This window comes from Rhinopithecus roxellana, chromosome 1 (genome assembly GCF_007565055.1).
Source record: "Rhinopithecus roxellana isolate Shanxi Qingling chromosome 1, ASM756505v1, whole genome shotgun sequence".
Taxonomy (NCBI): domain Eukaryota; kingdom Metazoa; phylum Chordata; class Mammalia; order Primates; family Cercopithecidae; genus Rhinopithecus; species Rhinopithecus roxellana.
This window is the reverse complement of record NC_044549.1, coordinates 29,050,651-29,072,931: the sequence shown is the minus strand read 5'-3', so window position 1 is coordinate 29,072,931 and position 22,281 is coordinate 29,050,651. Positions and strand designations below refer to the sequence as shown.

General features: G+C 41.7%; 2 protein-coding genes across 2 annotated transcripts in view; one reads left to right on the top strand and one right to left on the bottom strand.

Moving 5' to 3' along the window:
* MYH15 (myosin heavy chain 15) overlaps positions 1 to 18,293 on the top strand; it is a 135,631-nt gene extending 117,338 nt beyond the window's left edge. Inside the window, 9 exon segments of the mRNA XM_030935953.1 lie at positions 439 to 631; positions 877 to 1,080; positions 5,581 to 5,706; positions 7,868 to 8,038; positions 10,756 to 10,860; positions 15,008 to 15,103; positions 16,054 to 16,197; positions 17,281 to 17,311; positions 18,208 to 18,293. Coding sequence (XP_030791813.1) covers positions 439 to 631; positions 877 to 1,080; positions 5,581 to 5,706; positions 7,868 to 8,038; positions 10,756 to 10,860; positions 15,008 to 15,103; positions 16,054 to 16,197; positions 17,281 to 17,311; positions 18,208 to 18,293 — 1,156 coding nt within the window.
* Positions 18,294 to 20,780: 2,487 nt separating this feature from the next.
* Positions 20,781 to 22,281, bottom strand: part of HHLA2 (HERV-H LTR-associating 2) — a 254,259-nt gene continuing 252,758 nt past the window's right edge. The window contains exon 16 of the mRNA XM_030940651.1: positions 20,781 to 21,986. Coding sequence (XP_030796511.1) covers positions 21,936 to 21,986 — 51 coding nt within the window. The 3' untranslated portion in view covers positions 20,781 to 21,935. The remainder of the gene's footprint in view (positions 21,987 to 22,281) is intronic.

The window sequence follows — 22,281 nt, the reverse complement described above, 5'->3', positions numbered from 1 at the left end:
TTTTCCTGCCTTGTTCAGATATTTTTCACCATTGAAAGTAGTTGAAATATTATGGCTGTCTGAAAGAGCATCCTTCCTTCATCCTTAGCCACCACAGGAAACCCAGGTGCTTGCCCTAGATCATCCTTTATGGGATATCAGATGAGACTAAAGCTGCCTCACAGGAACCTTGAAAAGCTTCTTGTATTTTCCAGGATTCTTCAGGGAAGTTGGTCTGGAAACCTTAGTCCATTATGGTGGACATATACTCACTAACCTAACTTCTCATTCTCTCTGTTTTTAAAATAAAAGCCCTCAGACTCATTTTGTTAGTTACTTAAAATTTTTCTTGGATTTTAGTTTATTTTTTCTATTTCTTGTACTGTTTTAAACATAGCAGGTGAATTTGATTAATCTGGATGTATCATTTCCCCCACTCCAACTGTTATTTCAAATTAGGAGGAAACAGCAGTGTACCATTGACTCCATGCAGTCTAGTCTGGATTCTGAAGCTAAGAGCAGAATTGAGGCTACCCGGCTGAAGAAGAAGATGGAAGAGGACCTCAATGAGATGGAACTCCAGCTTAGCTGTGCCAACCGGCAGGTGTCAGAGGCAACCAAGTCCCTGGGCCAGCTTCAGATTCAAATCAAGGTATTTTAAAACTGTAAGATGGGGTAGGGAGGGGTGGAAAATGTTTCTGCTTATGGAAGCAAACTAAGCAACAGATTGTTGTGTTCAGCAATAAAGATGAGGACAACAAATACAATCTTTCCAGAGAGAAGGAGCATGCTTATGTCTAAATACGTAGAACTATGGTCAGAGCATGCATACATAGGTGCATAGTCTATGTTGAACTCAGAGGGATCTGTACTCCAGGCCCATCTTTTCTCTCACAGGACCTTCAGATGCAGCTGGATGACAGCACACAACTGAACAGTGATCTGAAGGAGCAGGTGGCTGTGGCTGAGCGGCGCAACTCTCTTCTTCAGTCTGAACTAGAGGATCTAAGGTCCTTGCAAGAGCAGACAGAGCGTGGCCGCAGGCTGTCAGAAGAAGAGCTCCTGGAAGCAACAGAAAGAATCAGTCTTTTCTATACCCAGGTGGGGCCCATATACTCTCCGTATTAGCTGGGCCAGTTGGTTGAAGGCAGTGTTTCCCACACTTGGACCATGCAGTTGCAGCCTTGGACCATGCACAGTTGCCCTGTTAAGTCTTGGATGTGCCTGTGAAGCACAGGGACAGGCTGTGCAGCAGAGCCACGGTCATACTCTTCATTTATTCCCAAGTATGTTATTTCCTTCAGGCTGCCATAACAAAGTACCATAAACAGGGTGGCGTAAAGCAACAGAAGTTTATTTTCTCGCATTCCTGGAGGTTGAAAACCTGCAATCAAAGTGTCAGCTGGACCATGCTCCCTCTGAAATCTGTAGGGAAATACTTCCTTGCCCCTTCCTAGCTTCTGGTGCCTTACTGGCAATCTTTGCCATTCCTTGGCTTATGGATGCATCACTCCAACCTTCTGCCTTCACATGGTGTTCTCCCTGTGTCTTCACAGCATCTTCCCCCTGCGAGGGTCTGTTGCTGTCTAAATTGCTACTTTTTATAGGGGTACCAGTCTTATTTGATTAAGTTCTACCCTAATGACCTCATTTTAGCTCGTTTACCCCACTGCTTCCCTTTTTTCTAGTTTCCTTCTAAACAAAATAAGACCCTATTTCCAAATAAGGTCACGTTCTGATAAATTGGGGGTTAGGACTTCAACATATCTTTGTGTGTGTGTGAGAGACAAAATTCAACCCATAACAATAAGCGTTATGCCAGAAGAATGGATTGTCAGGGCATCCACAGCCAGGATGCTGGGGAGGGAGGGATGAGCATCCCCTAATGTTCCAGAACCACTCCTGCTCCTGGTTCTCCTGCTCTCCCTAAGCCATGTGCTTCCCCAGCGTCCCAGAATAAAAACAGTGCTCCTGCCTTGGAGCCAGGAAAGCCGTGACAATTCTGAGTGACTGCTGACAGATATGATACGCTGTCCAGACTCTGGCTTCTAATGGAAGGTTATATAAGTGACATGAAGCAAGAATTCTTAAATCCTTCTCCTTCTCCTAGAATCAGAAGAAGCCATAGTTTCCAGGACAAGCACCTACAGTAAATGGGTTGTGTGATAAGTGTTTATAGGGCACCACCCCATAACCTGGACTGGTATGGGTGATATAGACACAGAATGTCTCCACTGCCCTAAAAAAATGAAGATTGAACTAAGCAATTGTAGTACACTGCTAAGAGTATAATGATAGAGCAAGCACACCCCTACAGAAGGCCTTCCTTGACAATCGAAGAGTTAGGTAGATGCACAGTATGCTTCTTCTGAGTCATGAAGGACATTTAAGAAGCCAGCCAGGTGGAGAGAAAAGTCAAGGGCAGAGGCATGGGGTGTGGGGGGAAGGAGTTTATGAGTCTAAGGGAAATTCACATGCTAGAGTATTGGGTGGATAGCCAAAAGGAGCAGAAATCATGCTGAGATAGGTAGGGCCAGGTCACCAGGGACCCTGAGCCTGAGACTGATGGAGTTTGAATTTTGTCTTGCAGCTCATGGAGATCCACTGAAGAATTTTGAGTAGCTAAGAGTGAAGTTATCAGATTTGCATTTTGGGAAGTTTTACTCTGGTGATTATTGTGAAGGACAGTTTAAAGCACCTAAGGGCAGAACTGCTACACTCTGGGGCATTCAGAACTATCTGTGGGATCATTTTGGTTGCCACAGTGACTGGGCAATACCACTGGCATTGAGTGAGTAGGGTCCAGAGATACCAAAACTCCTTCAAGGTGATATCCCAAGGAACTGCGCCTTCCAGAATGCCAGTTGTCCCCTACTGAAAAATACTGGATAAAAGAAAGTATGAACCAGAAATGTGCCTGTTGAAAGATGTTGCAATTAGTTTGTGCCTACAGTTTGACTTTTTTTTCCCTGTGTATGACACAATCCCATCTGGGTACCATGTGGTATAGAACAAATAGTCTGTAGGTTATAGATAATTCCCAACAGGCTAACTCAAACATTTTTTTTTTCTTCTTCAAGAAAGTTTAAATACAATGAATTGTATTCTTATAAAATGGACTATAGACTTTTTAAAAAGTAACTCATCCACTGTCTAGAGCAAGGCTTCCCAGCCCCTGGGCCGCAGACCAGTACAGGTCTGGGGCCTGTTAAGAACTGGGCTGCATGGCAGGAGGTGAGCTGCAGGGGAGTGAGCTTTGCCTCCTGTCAGGTCAGCAGCAGCGCTAGATTCTCATAGGAGCGCAAATGCTCGTGTGAACTGCTCATGTGACAGATGTAGGCTGCATGCTCCTTATGAGAATCTAATGCCTCATAATGTGAGGTGGAACAGTTTCATCCCCAAACCATTCCCCTACCCAACCCCCCTACCTGGTCTGTGGAAAAATTTTCTTCCATGAAACCAAAAGGGTTGGGGACCACTGGTCTATAATACTTAATTGCTATTGGTAACAAATGATTTGCCATGCATATCATACATAATAATGCACCAGTGGGATCCAATATGATGCAAAATCACTAGCCTAGAGAGAGATGAGGCTCAGTTAGAGAAAAAGCATGCATAGAGAGGAGAGGATTTGGGGAAGAAGAAAATTAGGCAGGGGAGACCTGGTCTCTAGGGCAGAGTTTCTGAAACTTGATGTGTACATATAAGAATCCCTAACACAAAAAATGTAAATTCTCAGATCTCACCCCAGATCCACTAAATCAGAAGCTCTGCAATGGGACCTGGAAAGTGAACACGTTCTCAGGTGCTACTGCTCATAGAAAGACTACCTTTTGACCAGCACTGGTCTAGGTGATATTATATTATTCACAAGGACCTCTCCCCAACCTAAACCATGCTGGGGCACCTTGCAGTTACTAGAACATTATCAAGCAAAACATATTGAACCTTTTAGGGAGCCTTCTTAGCTACCTGCTGCATTTCCAGATCTCTAGCCTAGGACTAACATATGAGGCTAAACTTATCTTTGATTACAAGTGCCTTTTTCAAACCTGAGCTATGACAATCTAGATTACCTTTCTGCAAAACACCCCCTAACTCCCTTTCTCCTAAAAAAAATAAAAATAACAAGTTAGAGAGTAATTCAGTTTGCAAAGATTTAAGCCCTTGTCTCCCTAGCAAATTTTAAATGATTCTATGTACAAACAAATTGGTATTTGTACTTGTACCTTCCTCTACAAAGAAATAGTTTCTATGGGGTCTGTGCTGTGAGCATCCAAAAAACACTTCAGGGAAATACAGCTTATTTCCACCCCATCTCTCAGGCCATGGCAGTGGAAATCTTGGAGGTATCCAGGGCCTGGCTCTCCATAAGGACAAAAGATGGCAGTCTCGATAAAGATGCTTCATGCCATAGAGAAAGTGGGGTAGATAGAACCAGTGATGCTGGAATATCATTCTATTTTTTTTTCTTTTTCTTTTTTGAGACGGAGTCTCACTCTGTCACTCAGGTTGGAGTGCAATGGTGTAATCTCAGCTCACTGCAACCTCCGCTTCCCAGGCTCAAGCAATCCTCTCACCTCAGCCTCGCGAGTAACTGGGACCATAGGTGTATGCTACCACACCCAGCTATTATTGGTAAAAGTTTTGGTAGAGATGGGATTTTGCCATGTTGCCCAGGCTGGTCTCAAACTCCTGAGCTCAAGAGATTCACCCCGCTCAGCCTCCCAAAGTGCTGGGATTACAGGTCTGAACCACCACACCTGGCCTGGCATATCTTTCTATTTCCAAGTCTTCATCGTGCTACTGAGAAAGGCACTAGCCAGAGGCAAGTGAATGTGAAACGGATAAAGTGAAAGGAGAAATAAAAAAATAGAAAGCCTACGCCTTTTATATACACTGTGAGTTTTCACACCCTCAGAAAAGCTGGGCTTCAAACACAGACCAAATAGCAGCAAAAGGATATTTGACCTCTAGTGTCACAACTCAGGAAAGAAAGAATTAGAGCAGGACCAACCATAGAACACAAAGAATCCTCCGTGGTAATGAGGGTACCTAAGGACTGGAGGAGGAGGCTTATTCTGAACTACTTTCCCCACCTCCTCACTGTAAAGTAAGATAAGAAGGGAAGTAGAAAAAGAAGAGGAATGATTTTTTTTTGTTTCTGGAGCAGCGTACTGGGAGTTACAATTTTTATTCCCCAACCTCTGCCCCTCAGATGTCTGCAGCTGACCCCAGCTTCTGCTCTAGAACACTTGTTTCTACCACATCCAAAAGCAAATGGCAGAGAAACATTTCCTCAACCCACTGAAAACCAAACACATGTTTGCGGCTTGTAGGTTATCTAGATACCATTCCTCCCTTCTGATTCAGGCTGCAGTCTCTTTAGTCCTGAACTTTTAATGGGTGAAATCCCTTCCATTCAAGTTTGATGGCAAAAGCCTTTTGGGGTTGGGAGCATAGCTTTTGGGAATATGGCTCACTATAATAAAATTTGCTTCTGGCCAGAGCTGACTCCCATTGCATGTCCTGAACAGACCAGCTTGCATTTACATTGCTGGCTTTTACTTGCCTAATAGGAATGCTGCTTTTCTTTAGAACACAAGCCTCCTTAGCCAGAAGAAGAAACTGGAGGCTGATGTTGCCCAGATGCAGAAAGAAGCTGAAGAGGTGGTGCAGGAGTGTCAAAATGCAGAAGAGAAGGCCAAGAAGGCAGCCACTGAGGTGGGTCCATTGACCACCTACTCAATCCTGTCTCCCAGAGTTCAGTGGCACAGTGGCCAAGGGGCAGGGGCACATCTGCAGCCAAAAAGTATTCCATTGATTTCCCATACAGCCAAGAGGAGGTTAGTCTGACCTCTCTGCCTCCCTATTCTCATCGTGAAAAATTAGGCCACTTAGCTCCTCCCACTAACATACCCTGGTGATGAAAAGGAGCAGTTGAATTGCTATAAGCAAAACCTTATAAAAGCAGGAGTCTTCTTTTGTTTCGGTTAAGCCACTTTTCATTTGTGAATCAATATATCTAGTGTCTAGAAACAATTCTTTCTGTGTTTCCTTACAAAAAGCTATTTTTCCTAGGGTCTATAACAGTTTTATGATGATGATTTGGAAAGAATGCTTAATTCACTTTTTTTTTTTTTTTTTTTTTTTTTTTTTTTTTTTTTTTTTACAACCTGTACTACTGCTTAAAGAGCAAAATCAGGTTGGTAAAAAAGGGTTTCAGGGCTGCTATACCTTCTTTATTTTCCAGTTGTTGATGGCAGTGATTTTCCTAAATGACGTTGAACTCAGAGTTGGCTGCCAACCTTGGTGAACCTCTGTAGGGACTGAAAAAAGGCCACCCTCTGGGTACCTCCTGTGGGCAGATGCAGCACTTCTCTCAGAGGGCATGGTTAGCGGAAGGTACCACTGGGAGAAAGATATTAGTGGAGGGGGAGGTTTGTGTGTGGCAGATTCAGCTTTGAAGGTCCCATTGCAGAGTGGGGCTCCGGCTTGGTTTCTGTCTCTGCTCACCCCTTCTCCATCAAGAGCTTTTGTGCAGCCCATCAAATGCACAACTACATGCAACAGCCCTGATCCTCCCACATGAAGGGAAGCAGATCCCCCCCCCCCCCCGCTAAACTAGGAGACAGGACATTTGATTATATTTTACATTAGTCATTTTAAAATTCAAAGGAGGTAAAGAGCTTGTGTCTGTATTTGCTCAAGTTATTTAACACTTGGGGAACTAAACAAAACCATTGCACCAAATCCCAGTCACCTAATCGTTGTAGAATCCAGCCCCCTCTAAGAATGGGCAACCATGCCTATCACTCATCCATTTTGTGTCAAGGCAAGTATTCTGATCTCTGATGAAAACGAGGTGTGTGAAACCTTGAAGATGTTTGATGGCCAAGGGAACAAATATGTGTAACATTTATGAAAATCCACATAGGTAGAAAGGAATAAAAATAGCTGCTCCTGTTTGATAAATTTATGCAATCGTACATTATGAAGATGCTCTCTGCTTAATCTTGCCTTGATAAGATTTTCTTGACAGTGTGTTGAAAAGTGAACTCATCTCTGACCCACCCTCCAAACCTCCCACAGTTTAACTCTGAGTCCCAACCCCACATCACGGAACGTAATTCATGCTTTGCCCTCACCATCTGCATGAAAGTCTCACACTTAAATTCTGCAAATGGTTGGTAACCTGATAGACAGAAAAGCTTTGGCTGTGAGGGCCATGTTCTTACATTAAATGCACCTAGAGATTCTCAAAACAGTTCTTAACGACTGCATCGAGACACCAAGCCCTCGTACACATAGCCAAAGCCAAGAGCAGGCTTCACAATTAACCTTTTTCATGCCAGATTATTGGCAGTGAGAGCATCTGTTACTGCCAAATTCCTGCAGCCAAACTTGTTTGTGTAGTGAATCACAGAATTATAGAAGTGAGATGTGAATAGATTTTTGTAGGCACTTCTCCATATCTTTCCTGGTTCATTAATGTGAAACAAGTTACTTTATTCAATAATCAATCATCCCAGTGCTTTATTCAATTAAAAGCCGTTGCTTCAGTTGGTCATCTTTCTTTTAGTACAGGTGTTGTATAATAATGTTCATATGGTTCTTCATCTTTGGTCTGTTTCCACCACTCTCTCCTGTTCCACCACTCTCTCCACCCTGTTCTCTCCTGAGCTACTGCTGTCTCTATTGCGTTACTGTTAACAAACTCGAGGGCGGTAGTGGTTAGGGAGATTATCATGGGAAGAGATCACATATACAGAGGCAAGGTGCAGCAGCCAGTCAGACCAGGAACTGAAGATCATGGGTAAAAATGTTAAGATCAATTTACTGCTGTACTAGCTCAGTCCCTTTTTCACCCTCTCCCCCACCCCAGGCAGCAAACTTGTCAGAAGAACTGAAGAAGAAGCAAGATACCATTGCCCACTTGGAAAAGACAAGAGGAAATATGGAGCAGACAATTACAGACTTACAGAAAAGGCTGGCTGAAGCTGAACAGACAGCCCTGATGGGGAGTAGAAAACAAATCCAGAAACTAGAATCCAGGGTAGGAGTCTGGGTAATCATGAGGGCTTGACAGTCCCCAATTCAAGACCTCTTTGTCCTGGAATGTGACACCAGATCTGCCCCTCAACACACACATCCTTTATCACTTTTGCTTTTAGCACTTTCAGATCTTTGAGAGTGTCAGATCTCAATATATGCATTCATTCTTTGCTTGACTTTGGGTGAGCACATAGGACTTTCCTTGGACTGGATGAAATCTGACTTCCCTCCTGCTATTTAACAAACAGCCCTTCCTGCTCACCTCACCAGCTCCAGGCTCTCACTCCAGGGCTACCTGGTGTTTCCAAACATACCCCTGGCAGTCTTGCTTCTGTGCCTTTGTTCCTGTTATTTCCTCTGCAGACAATGCCCATTTTCTGACAGCCAGAGAAAGGAGAGGGAAAACAACTAAAATCAATGATCAAGAAAGACTCAGAGAAGATACAGTAAGGACTGATAGAAATGATGTAGTATCTGCCTTCAGGGAGCTTAAAAACAAGTAGTAACTCATCTTGAAAATAAGATCTGTAAAATTATTGAATCCATTTTAATGACTACAGACAAGGCATATGATAAATGCTACAAGAATGGAAAGAATATTCAACTAGGATTCGATTGTTCAAAAGGGCCTCTGAAAAATAAGGTATCACCTTTGCACATCTATGGTATATCCATACAATGGAATATCAAAGTACATTTTGGGGACCTCCATACAGTCATACAGTGAGGGCAATGTGGCAATGTGGAAAGCGTATATCCTTTTGTTCAAGAAAGTGGGGGAATATGAGGGTGTACACATACGCTTGTATTTTCAAAATGAAATGGTAACAGGATAAATCAGAAAAATAAAAATGACTATCTATAAGAGGATAACACAGAGATGACAGTCGGACCTTCATAATGTGCCTTGTTTAGTTGTTTTGATTGGAAAATCATATAAATCATTTGCATACTTTATAATTAAAAAAACAAATTTAAGTCAAAGAAAAAACTCAGCAGTCCCTAAAATTTTAACACCAGTGGAAGCAAATGAAGTTAACGATATATTAAATTGGGGGCATTAAACATACACAAGTAAGAATTATTCTCAGTGACCTTTAAACATAATGTTTTGTCCATACATCCCTCAATATAAGGACAAAATAACAAGAGAATGGCTAAAACCATACATTTATAACTTCAAAATACCAACATTTAATTGCTATTAGCAGTAAGACCATTGTTTATCCAATGACATATATAAGAACCAAGATTTTTGGTATAAGAGAAATGGCATATAGGTATAGCATTTAAAAGTATGCATTTTTCCCCTAAAAAATACACGAAACTGTTTTTTCCAACTCAATTCTAAGATTTCCAGATTTTATTTTCAATTGCTGTTTGTTCACTATTATGGCCTAGAACCAGTGATAACTCAGTAGTAATGACTAGCAATGAACTCCTTAATATCAGATAATACTAAGGAATTATGGTTAATATTCTTAAAGACACAACCATGGTACCATCATTACCTGTTAGAATGATATCCAATAGTATTTACAGGTGGAATTACATGATGTCTAGGATTTGCTTTAGTAGAGCAGTTTTTCCCCAAGGTGTTTTAATCACTTTAGTTGCCCCCAAAATTCTTAACGAGTGCTTAAAAAAAAGTAGAAGGGCCTGTAAGAGCTCACATCCCGACAGACAGAACTGTGTGTCAGGTTCCTATATGACAGGTGTCAGAAGATTGCTTTAAATGGGCTTCATCCACAAGGAAGTTGCACACTTGCTCCCCTCCCTTCACACTGCACCTCTCTGAGGAGGTACAGGAGGGAAGAATGGCTCCAGTGGGGAGTAAGAGGTGGGGTCAGATGCGCTAGGCACATTCATGCCTCAGGGCACTGGCCTTCCCGTCCTCAGGAAGGCTTCTTGGAGAAACTGGCATTGGCCTCAAGGAGAAAGCAGGAAAAAGAGGATACCTGGGCACCCCAGCCAGGGGGAGCAGCCAACATCAACTCCCTAGTCCCTCTCCTGCCTTATTTCTCTCTGTGGCACTTGTCCCCATCAAACATAGCCTACATTTTACTTTGTTTTGTCTGTCTGCTTCCCCTCATTAGAATGTATGCTAATTCCGGGAGGAGATTTTTGTCTGTTTTGTTCACTGCTGTATCCTAGCACTGGGGTGTGGTATGTAGTAGGCACCTGCATTGAATGAATGTTAAGCTCGTTTGTGTAATTCTATAAGGTTGCAGGCAGTTCGTCTGTGTGATAGCTCTCCCACAAAGCGGGACTGTAGGGTTGTGGGTGACATACATGTGACATAAACTCAGCGTCCGATTTCTTTAGAGAGTCAGAGCTGGATGTAGAGAAAGCAGCTGAAGATTAGGTAGTATGTTGACAAAATCCTCAAGTGGGCTACACATTGCTTACTCTCTATACTTACATATACATTCATACATACACTTTGGGTGTGATTTTGTAATTCAAGAAAAAAGCTTCTCATATCTGTGTGAATTCGCCTTTCACATATTTCAGTCTAAACAGTTCTTTTATGAATCCATAAAAGATCTTACTTTTGGCGAGAGTTTTCCTGAGACACTGTCCTGTCTAAGTACTACCAGAAATGGTGTGTGCATGTTCCCTTGACACTTTGCTGTCTTTCAAATGATTGTGCCAATTGGCAAATAGAAGGCCAGCCTTGCTGGCAGCATGTGGTCTGAGGTCACGTTTTGGTTGCAGGTTCGTGAACTGGAAGGTGAACTGGAGGGTGAAATCCGTCGCAGTGCAGAGGCCCAGAGGGGAGCCCGCAGACTTGAGCGATGCATCAAAGAGCTGACCTATCAGGTACTCCGGGAAACCAAACCATTCCCTGTTTAGCTGGTTGGGCGCTACCCTGCAGAAAAGTGCTCCTTCAAGCCTGAAATGGCCTTCTGGGACTCCTGCAGTTCTCTCTTCATCTTTGTTCTCCTTCAGCAGTAGACACTGACTCACCCTCCCAGAGCTCCTGTGCTATTAGTGGTTTGGATCAGTCTTTTCAGAGCTCTCAGGAAACAAAATGTGAGCGGCAAGTTGCAATTAGAAGTGAAAAGCTATTTATACCATCTGGATTTTTTCACACATAGTGTTTGCAGTGCTTTCATAAAGATGCCTTCCTGTGAGTGGCTGAGTGAGAACAATGTGTAAATGAAGTTAATGGCAGAGGCTCGGGGTGGCTACCCAGCTGGCAGGTTACATGGGATGCTGACTCAATTGGAGCGGGGTGCATTTCCACTCCTATTTTCTGGTTGCACAAACACTCAAGGCCACTGAGGACACTGTTGCTAGTGCCAGGTGGAAACAAAATACTAAAGAGAGACCTCTGAAGCTTTCTGAATCTCACCTGTTGACTAACACTGGTCTCAAGCAATAATTGAAAAGAGGTGGGCAGACTTCTTACAAGTAACTAATGCATTTCTAAAGTAAAAATATCATCATTTACATTTTCGCTTTCAATCATTGCTTCCTTTTTCTTTCTAATGCAGTCAACATAGATTCTCTGATGGCAGAGGCACTGTATTGTTCTCCCCTCTAGGGTCTGGCATCCCCCTGTCACACAGTAGATGTGTGATTTCCATTGTTGAACACAGATGTTATAAGTCACTTTCCAGCCCTCTCACACTGCACATGATAGCTTATCCCAGCTCTCTCACACTGCACATGATAGCTTATTCCAGCTCTCTCACACTGCACATGATAGCTTATTCCAATACAAAGACAAATTCGTTTTAGGCACCCATTTTTACAGCTTCTTTGACAAAGCCAATGCAAGATCTGCTTAGTACTGATTCTGGTTCCTGAGGCTGAGTTGTTAAAGATGTCAAAGTCTTCTTCCCTTGCAGCAGGAAGGATAGATAAGAAAGCACAGCACTTCAGAAGCATTGTCTTGGGCTAATTAAGACGAAATGAGTGACTTGCACAGCTCTTTTAAGTGGTTCCTTTTGTAAGATGAGTTAGTCTGACACTTCTTTAGACCATGCTAGGTATATCAAAGCCACTGAGAAGTGGGCCCATGGTATGTATGGCTAAGTAGGTAAACACCTTGGGAACTTAAAAGTTTGCTATTCTACTCTTCTTTTGAGGAGGGTGGAGAAACCACCCATGTTGATGGTGTGAAATGCTGCTTTAATGTCTGGATTTTTCTTTTTATTTTCCTATTGATTATTCTTATTGTTTTATTCTGTAAACAACTTCATTATAGGACAAAAAACCAAAGTTACATATTTTTTTGGTTTTCATTGTCCCAAAGAATGCATTCTTGTTCTATTGTGCCTTACCCTTGTTTCTTCATTGTAATAATCCTAGTGTTTCTCATGTACTAGAATGAGGTGCATTTATTAATTTCTTCCAAGTGTCTACAGAATGCTTAGATAGGCCTATTTTCTGCCATCAAATCAGCTAATATCTATTAGGCTAGACCCTGTAAGTTTAAAAAGACATTAGAGGACACTCCACATTTCCTGGTACTTGATTTTGAAATGTTCAAGGTTAATGCTGAGTCATTTCAATCATCAAAATAACCACCAGGACAAGGAGGCAGGGTGTTTGGTGATAGCCCATTCCTAGGTGCAATTAAAAATGTCATTTTGAAAGGGACACAAATATCATTTTCTTAGGAGAAGTCCTCTGGGAAGATTCTGCTACCGGAAAGGAGTCAAGTGTGGTCCCGCTCCATGGCAGTTCTATGACTGGTCCCCATGCCGCATTTATCCTCTCCTTTATATCCCCCTAGCATTTGGAAACTTGTCCTATTTTCTCTCTCCAGCACCTAGAAAAATGTGCTATAAAGCAGAACATAAGATTAGGTACTTGTAGTTGCTATAGAAGGTCAAGATAGTTCCTCTGCCCCTCACTCTCCACCCACCTACTCAGTTCTACCATCAACTGCCTCCTACATCTAGGAATCTGTGTAGATATTATTTAATCTTACACATCTAGTCAAGAATGTAGTATCATTTTTAGGGCTAAGGAAATACAATCTGGTTAAGTTGCTGTGTTGAGAGGGTTCTTTAGGAACCAAATGCCAGGATAGAATTAGATGTACAAGGGATCTATTAGAAGTGACATCTATGAAAGATGAAGATGCAAGCAAGCAGGATGGGGCAGAGACATGAAAGGAGAGGCTGAGGGAGGAAGAGGGGATGGGAAGAGTGTCAGACTGTAGTGCAGCTCTGGGCAAGCATCCAGCACGAAGATAGCCCAGAAAGGACTCCCATGTTGGGCAGAAATGGCCAGACACTAGTGACTTACTGTGCCCAGCCATTGCCTGGGGGCTGCCTGGGAAGTGTATGGCCTCAATGCTAATGCTGTGGCAGGTCCCAAAGGCACTGCAGTTGGAGATTATCAGGTAACGGCACTTCTTACAGCTGAATGGCAAGTTCTTTTCTTGATGGGAAATCTAGGAAGTGCATAGCCATGGCCACCAGTTACTCAATGCCCCACAGCTAAGATGGGAACCTAGGCCTAGCATCAGTGGCTTTGCCTTCCCATGTGGGAGGGACATCAGAACATCAGCAACCACTTCTAGCTTTTTTCAGTTTTCTTCTGTGTGGCCTCCTTTACCACCAATTTACTCTCCTCTCAGTAAACTGATTGTTAGCAATTAAACTTGTGTTGATTTTATAATTTACTGTAAGCACATAATGCTACAAATTTTTTGAATTTTATAAACCTGAGAAGTCGAGGGATAGGCAGATAAAAACAAAGAAGGGATTTTATTTGAACCAGACTTGTCTCAGTTCCCCAACTAGGTTCTTTCATATATATTCATCCCTGTCTCCTGATGCTTAAAGTTAGTAATTAATATCTACTTTTATATGGTACTTTAAGGTGGTGGTGGTGTGTGGGGGGGTGCATTCCAGATGATGAGAACAGCTTGGCTAAACCTAAGGAGGACAGAGTAAGCAGGGGAGCTCTGCGGAAACAGGGTGACCTGGTTGGAATGGGTTCGTGGTGGTGGGGGGAATGGAAGGTAAGTAGGGTGAACATTAAAGCTGCCAAAAAAGTTCATATTTGATGGAATAGGTCAAATGGAGCCAGAAAAAAAATTTTAAGCAGCAGTAGATCTTTCTTGATTAAATCAGCTTCTCCACCCAGAGCAAATTGAGGTATTTCTTCCTTTGAAAAGTTCAATAGCTCCAATGTGGAAATACTCCAGTTAAAGGGACATGAGGAAAGAGGGGGCAGGCAGAGCCCTATCTACCTGCCTGCCTCTAGCCTCCTCTCTCCCTGGAATACCAAAGGCTCTGTGGAGCACAGTTGAGAAACATTATCCCACCAGATTTCCTTTCTCCAGCCTGAGGCTGGATTGTAATTGAGGCAATGAGAATAGGCACACCATGGTTCCCACAGCTTGTAGAATCTTCTTTGCTATCTCTGCTGATGTCTGCATCAGAATTCCAGGAAATTTATCTTTTCTATAGTTTTATTACTCAAAACCAAGAGTCAATTAGAAAGTTCAGGGAATAGTTGTTTTGATTGGGGAGCAATTGGTTTTCATTTTTGCATATGTGGCTTTTATAATAATGCACTTCATTCCTGCTGAATAAAGATACAGCTTCTTATTTAGCTCGTCATCTGGAATGCACCCCCACCACCACCACCTTAAAGTAAAATATAACAGTAGATAATTCACTACTAATTTTAAGTATACAGATATAGCTTCAGGCAGATATAGCTTGGTTGAGCTGGAAAGACATTCAGACCCAAACTGAACCTAATGGGTTTAACTCCCATTTCAGCAAAGGTTGGTGGATCAGGATAAATGACCATTAGTGCTGACAGTTCTGTTTATCAATTTCTTGGAACTTGGGTGAATTAAACCCATTGTTAAAAATTACAACTCTGAGATGATGTTTAATAAAGTTCCCTAACCCTTATTTCCCCAAATGAGACTACCCATTGTAGACTGCTGGATCCTCTAAATCACCTTCCCATACATGCCTATGTATTGCAGGCAGAGGAAGACAAGAAGAATCTGAGCAGGATGCAAACTCAGATGGATAAACTTCAGCTAAAAGTGCACAATTACAAGCAGCAAGTCGAGGTGGCGGTGAGTGCCTTGGGAAGTTGCAGCCTCCTGGATTTCCCAGTGTTGTTTTGATTAAGGGAGATCTGTGGCCCTGAGCTCAGCAAGCAGCTTGTCAGAGAGGGCCAGCTCAGCTTAGAGTCTGCTCATTCTCGGTTTTTTTTCTCAAGTTGGAATTCTCACCCATGGCAAAAATGTGTGTGGCTTTTCCCTCCAGGAAGCCAGAGCTCTCTCCTTTACCTTTGTGGTTTCACCCAAACAGGTGCACAACAAGAAATGAGCTAGGTAAAAGCAGAGTGTCATGTAGGGAAGGCCGGTTTTGGGCAAGGTAGTCACCCTGGGGTCTCCCTCATCCCCAAACCTAGGGTAAACATAAACATGGTTCACAGTATTTGTTCTTGATGATCCTGGATATGGTTGTGGACAAAACCACCATAAATTGAAATGTACTTGCCATCCCTGGGTCAGTATCTATAACTACAGGGAATGTAACTGTTAAGTGTCATATATATTGATTTATCCCTAATATTAACTCTTGAGGGTTTTGATTATTTCAATGATCTGTCCTAAAATACTACCTGTTCTAGCTCAAGGTCTAATAATTACCTGTTGACCCATATAATTTTAAAGACAAGCCCCCTCTACTCAGGGGTAGAATAGGATGTTAAACTCAGGACAAAACAGACAACTGTGGTTATTCCAGCACATTTTCAGTCTGCGAGAGCTCTACTGTATCCAGTTGATGAAAAGTGCCAACTAGGTTCTGAATTTCCAGGGAACAAAAGTTATTAAAAAATGTATCTTATACCTGCTAGAAAGTCTGAATCCTAATATATCATACCAAAATACAATATCCCATTCAATACTCAGAAGTTTAGATTCTTTTCACATTATTCAACTTTTTCATGTCAGAGCAGAAAAAAAAAACCCTGACTATATAGGCATGGAGATTTCTTTTTTTATTATTTTTATAGGAAGCACAAGCCAATCAATACCTTTCCAAGTATAAGAAGCAGCAACATGAGTTGAATGAAGTGAAGGAAAGGGCAGAGGTGGCAGAATCTCAAGTCAATAAACTCAAGATTAAAGCAAGAGAGTTTGGGAAAAAGGTACGGCAGGTATTCAACTCTGTTCTAACTCTTCAATCATGTTTGTTTAGGGTTGATGTCATTGCATGGACCAGTGTAACAAGAAATTTGTTTTTCTCTTTAAAAGCTTTTAAAAGATAAGAACAAAGGGTTCCAATAAAGTCTTCCCATGTTTACTAAATTATACTTGTCCAGGTAGATGAAATGCTAAGCATTTGAGTGGCATGCACATTGTATTTATACTTTTCAAATGCTTCCATGTTAACTTGCAGGATCTGAGATTTAGGACCTGGATTCATTTGTATAAAGCAGTCGGGAGTCCATGGAAAGAAAAGGATTTTAAAAAGCACAGATGGATCGGCTCAAAATTTGGAGTGAACTCTTTCCGTAGTAGATACATACGTGACTTTGTACAATGTCAACACAGAGTCGAAGAGGGAAGATATTTAAGATTGAGGCAGTGAAGAAAAACAAATGCAAGAGTCTTGCTTTGTAGTTCTCTGCTTTATATTCCTGATTCTGCCTGAAAACACAGAGAAAGGATCTTTTTATATCTCTTTGGTCCATGAAATGATTCTTCTAATCTAATGGTAGAGGCCATTGCCATGATTTTACTGGTAGAGTGACAAAGAACAATGTACTGAATGTTTGGTAGGGTCAGGTAGTCTCGGCTTCCTTATTAAAATTTTCCCAGGAACACACAGTTTTTAAATGAGGTCTGGCTTTAGCAGAAAGGAATCAGAGGAGATTGGATCATGCGATATTAGCTAATAGATTGCCTGGAATCACTGAGCGTAGCTTCTGGCATACATAGGCACCATCATTTCATTTTCTTTTTAAACATGGTGTGTCACTAGCCCAATTTCTCTGTGTTTTCGGGCAGAATCAGGAATATAAAGCAGAGAACTACAAAGCAAGACTCTTTCATTTGTTTTCCTTCACTGCCTCAATCTTAAACATCTTCCCTCTTCAACTCCATATTGACGTGGTACAAAGTCACGTATGTGTCTACTATGGAAAGAGTGCACTCCAAATTTTGAGCTGATCCATCTGTGCTTTTTAAAATCATCTTTGTTCCATGGACTCCTGATTATTTTATACAAATTTTTCCAGGCCCAAACTGAATTACTAGTAACCCTGCAAGGTAAGTTGATAGGGTTGCCAATAATATGCATAAATACAACCTTAAGGGAGGTCAAAAGCATCTCTTTTGAAGGAGAGCCTAAGAGTTGGTTATATTGAAGATACTTAGATATAAATATAAGACATGAATCATTGAGAGACTCCAGAAATTTTTTACTGATGTCTGAATAGCTGCCTCAAAGATAAGTCCTATGCGAGAGGGCCAATTAAGAGGTTTGAACTCTGGCCCCAATTTGAGAAGTGTTGTGGCACTGGATTTAGGGTCTTCTCTGCAGAGCCTGCCAGCAACCCCATGTAATGACTTGTTTAGGGAGGTGCTTCCCATGTGCTGCAATTGCATTCAGCTGCAGGAGGTCGAAGGGCCTCCAAAACAGATGCCATGCGTTCGACTTTGCCACAGTTCTTTTCAACAAAGAACACAGTGAGTAAAGCAGAAATTGCTTTTGAGAGGCTAGAGAGGAATAGGAAAACCTTCCACGGCAGTGCAATGACTAATTGTTTCCCCTTCACAGAAAAGCCAAAAAAATCCCTCAACTGTCATACACACAAGGAAAAGGTTTGCTGAAAGAATTCTGTGTCAGGGCTGGGGAGCAAATTGGTGATGTGGCTGCAGAATCTTTCTCCTCATGGGGTTGGCTAGAGAGGGCGCTGCCTTCACTGGCAAGACAAGGCAGGCAGAAAATTGAGAGTGACCGAGCATACCCTTGGGGTGAATTACCCGGGTCTGCTTTCTATAATGCAGATAATTGTCTCAATTCCCTGCCTCCCTTTGAAGTTAATGAAGAGTTGGCTAAGGCCTGCTTACCTCTGGAAAGGACTCAGCTTGGTTCTGGGCATGTGTTCCACTGGTGAAAATCACAGGAAATTCACAGAACTCACTGACATTCTGTTTTTCAGGTTCAAAAAGAATAGTATCCCCTGCTTTGAAAGGACAACAGCTGGAGAAGTACAAGGAAGGTGCTGTTTCATGGCCAAAAACTTAGCTTGCGTTGGAAACATTTTTTAAAAACATGTTTAAATTGCTTTTCACACCATATAAACAAGGCAATTAGAAAATAATTAAAGGGAATATCATTGCTTCCACAGTTAATGGGGATTTTTTGATCCTCAAATGCAAATAAACTACCTTGTAATGTTTCACATGACAGATTAAATAAATGGAAGAACGTTTTTGATTCTGATGTTTAAAAAATGAATAAATGCTTAATCCTTTGTCCATATTTCCTCTTAATGGGTAGGACTCATAGATGTGCTTAGACCAATCACGCTCCATGGGGACTAGGGCATGTTGGTGAATGGTTTTTACTGAAGTTAGGCAACTTTGGCTTGATTCACCCCTACATCTATGAACGTATATTGTGAGCTGGCAGTGGTGGAATGAAAGTCATAAAATCTCCTCAGCATTGTGATATAAATATAGCCATAGTTAGGCAATTTGAACATGTAGGCAAAACTCTCCTAATCAACACACATGTAGGCTATATGCTGGTACACACTTTAAACATGGAGGTAACCCCACACAAGACATTCAGTGACAGGTGATATGCTGGATTTCTGCAGTGCCAATTTAGCTCAGCTGGAGGAACATGTCCCGGAATTCGTCTGTCTCGTGGTTCTGGATTGGAGTAGGTCATAAAGAATTTTGCATTACTTTGATAAGCAAAAATCAGCTATTTTACGCTCATAAGGTCAGTGTACAGACCGAAGCATTGTGACAGCTTGAAAATATGACTCCAGGCCAAAAAGGGGAGCTAGAAGGGACCAGAGACAGCTCCTTGGACCCAGAGCTCTTCCAGCTCCTGCCAGCCTCCTCCTCCTCCAGTTTTGCAGAGTCCTGGCCAGGTGTGTGTGCAGCTCCATGGCAACCAGCACCAGCTTTTCCTGAGATCATCCACAGCATTGCAGTGGAGGCCGTGAGGCAGACATGGGTTCTGTTTATTCTTATGGACTTCCCTTCATCCTCGCTGCATGCACAGCCGACCTACAGTGACTTCAGGCCCAGGACGAGATGCAGAGGGAGCAGCCTGGCATAGACTTCTCCACCAGCACCCACAATTGTGTAAGGTTGAAGCTCTATAATAAATCTTTATTCTGTCATTCTCCGGTTCTGCCTCCCTGATCCAACCCTGACTCATATGGGTAGCTTGAAGATTAATTCAGGGACTCAGTGGTATCAGAGGATCCAGGTTCATTCTTGTCTGAATCTCTTGTCATTGTAAGAGGACTTCAGCAGTCCTGAGCATTTTCTCCTCATACAACAACCTCTTTTTAAAATGGAGAAACACCTTCCCAGAAACAGACCTTTGGAGTATTTTTCCTTATATCCTACGGAACGGATTTCTTTACCTTCTTATGCTGAACCAGTCTAGTGGCAAGAGGACTGCAATTGCCAGGGTTGGCTCAGACAGATCAAAGTGAATCCTCTTGAAAAATTAGGGTACCATTTTAAGCAAGGCGAACCAAATTTGAGTTTTGTGGTTGGTGGAGGGGGATGCACAGCCACAGAGTGAACTAGCAGAGATGTGTGTCAGGCTGTATCCAAAGCAGTCGCTTCTTCTTACTATCGGTTGCAACCCAATGAGAAAACACAAAACATTTAACGTGGAACTTTTCTAGTTTTTTTTTTTTTTTTTTTCCTGAAATGGTAATTTTTAAAAACTTCAGTAAAAAATAAGTTTGGAATTATGCTTTAATAAGCCAGTGTTTACATTCAGGAAACATCTCTATATCCCAAACCTTTTCTTAGAAATTTGCTGTTGTCATATTACCAATCTTGAAGTCAGGATGCTATTGTTTCTGCACACCCCAGGCACATACTCAGTAAAGTCAAACTTCAGCTTGGGGATGCATCCAGTTTTAAGTATCATATTCTTTCACGAGGACATAATTTTTAAAAGGAACCAAGGTTAGGGGGAAGCAGAGATGGTAGACACTTAAATATTATCTCAATTGAGTTTTTCTTCACAATGGATTTTTTTTAAGATACGTAAGTTACTTTTTTAAAAAAATAAGTTTTGGGATACATGTGCAGAATGTGCAGGTTGTTACATAAGTCTACATGTGCCATGGTGGTTTGCTGCACCTATTGACCCCAACAGGCCCTGGTGTGTGATGTTCCCTTCTCTGTGTGCATGTGTTCTCATTGTTCAGCTCCCACTTATGAGTGAGAACATGTGGTTTGGTTTTCTGTTCCTGTGTTAGTTTGCTGATGATGGCTTCCAGCTTCATCCATGTCCTTGCAAAGGACATGATCTCATTCCTTTTTATGGCTACATAATATTCCATGGTGTTTATACCACATTTTCTTTATCCAGTCTATCACTGATGGGCATTTGGGTTGGTTCCAGGTCTTTGCTATTGTGCATAGTGCTGCAATAAACATACGTGTGCATGTGTCTTTATAGTAGAATGATTTATAATCCTTTGGGTATATACCCAATAATGGGATTGCTGGGTCAAATGGTGTTTCTGGTTCTAGATCCTTGAGAAATTGCCACACAGTCTTCCGCAATGGTTGAACTCATTTATACTACCACCAACAGTTTAAAGGCATTCCTATTTCTCCACAGCCTCACCAGCATCTGTTGTTTCTTGACTTTTTAATAATCATCATTCTGACTGGAATTCTTAATACTTTGCTATTTGTGATAACCCATCACAACATTGTAGCAAAAACAGAGTTAACCACATACAAGGTATAGGATTGTGAAATGAGGTCATATGATAAAATTGGACCAGGTGGCAGTTACACCACAATTCAGAATTTGCTTTCTCTTATAGAGTCAAAACCTTGATCGCAAAAGCCTGGTTATAGTGACAAGTTCACAAGCATTAAGAGTAGACTGTTTCTTTTATGTAAGTTGATGACTAAAATTAAGGGAAACAGATTAGATTAGCTGAGCTCTCCTTTCTCTTCTTGCTTAAAAATTTATATGAACATCTAAATTTATTAGAAGACTGACTAGTAATATGCCAATTGAGCCAGAAGAGTTCAAATTATCTTCATGGCTAGTCAATCAACTATGCAAGCCTCGTGTGGTCAGGTGTAACCTAACTTCAGAGATTCTTATGTTGATAGGGCCCTTTTTCCTAGCAATCTTAAAGATACTGACAGTCTTACTCTTTGGCCTCCCTAAGATTCATTCCAAATTGAGCTGGTTACCATGATATAACCATTCATATAAAACTAGACAAAAATACCTTGTCAAATCAATCATCTTGGTTTCCAGGCTCTGGTTTTTAACCTTTCCACTAAGGTGATTTCTGCTCTTATCTGCTCTCTCACCCATTATCAGTTGATCAGATTGGGAATCAACCCCTAGTGATGCATTTCTTCCTGATTCTTAGCGGAGAGCTCACTGTAACCTCCTGGGCTGACTGGAACGGGAATGTAAAGGAATGAAACAGTTCTTTTCGAAGTTAAATTGGAATCCTTAACATCCGGGCATGTATACTCAATGCAGGTGGTGGGTCAGTGAATGATCCTTATGTCTTGAAAAGTAAATGTGATACTAGAAAATGGTTACAAGTCTTTGCAGTGGTAGAACTGTCCGGTCTGACAGGCCATTGCCTAGAATTGCAGTGCAGAAAGGGGATATGAAGTCAATGGATATTAACGATGCTTGTCATAGGTTGTCAAGGTCTTCTCTCATTTCCTGTACTCTTCCTGAAAGACGCTAGAACTGAGAAAAATTAGACTCTAAATGTCTGTTGTTCAAGTCAGAATAACCATTTATATCTTAAATATTTAATGATAGTAGTGTTTTGGGGTGGGCGGTAAGAAGCTTTAGTCTATTGCTTGCATCTGTAATTAAAAATCCATGAGACCATTACAAAATAAGTCTGAGTCTTATCAGTTAATTTTAATCTCCCTACTAGCTGTTTCAGGGTTTTTAACAGTGGGAAAAACAAGTTTATCACACTCCTAGCCCTTATTTATATTCTGATTAATGGAACACGTAAATAATAAAA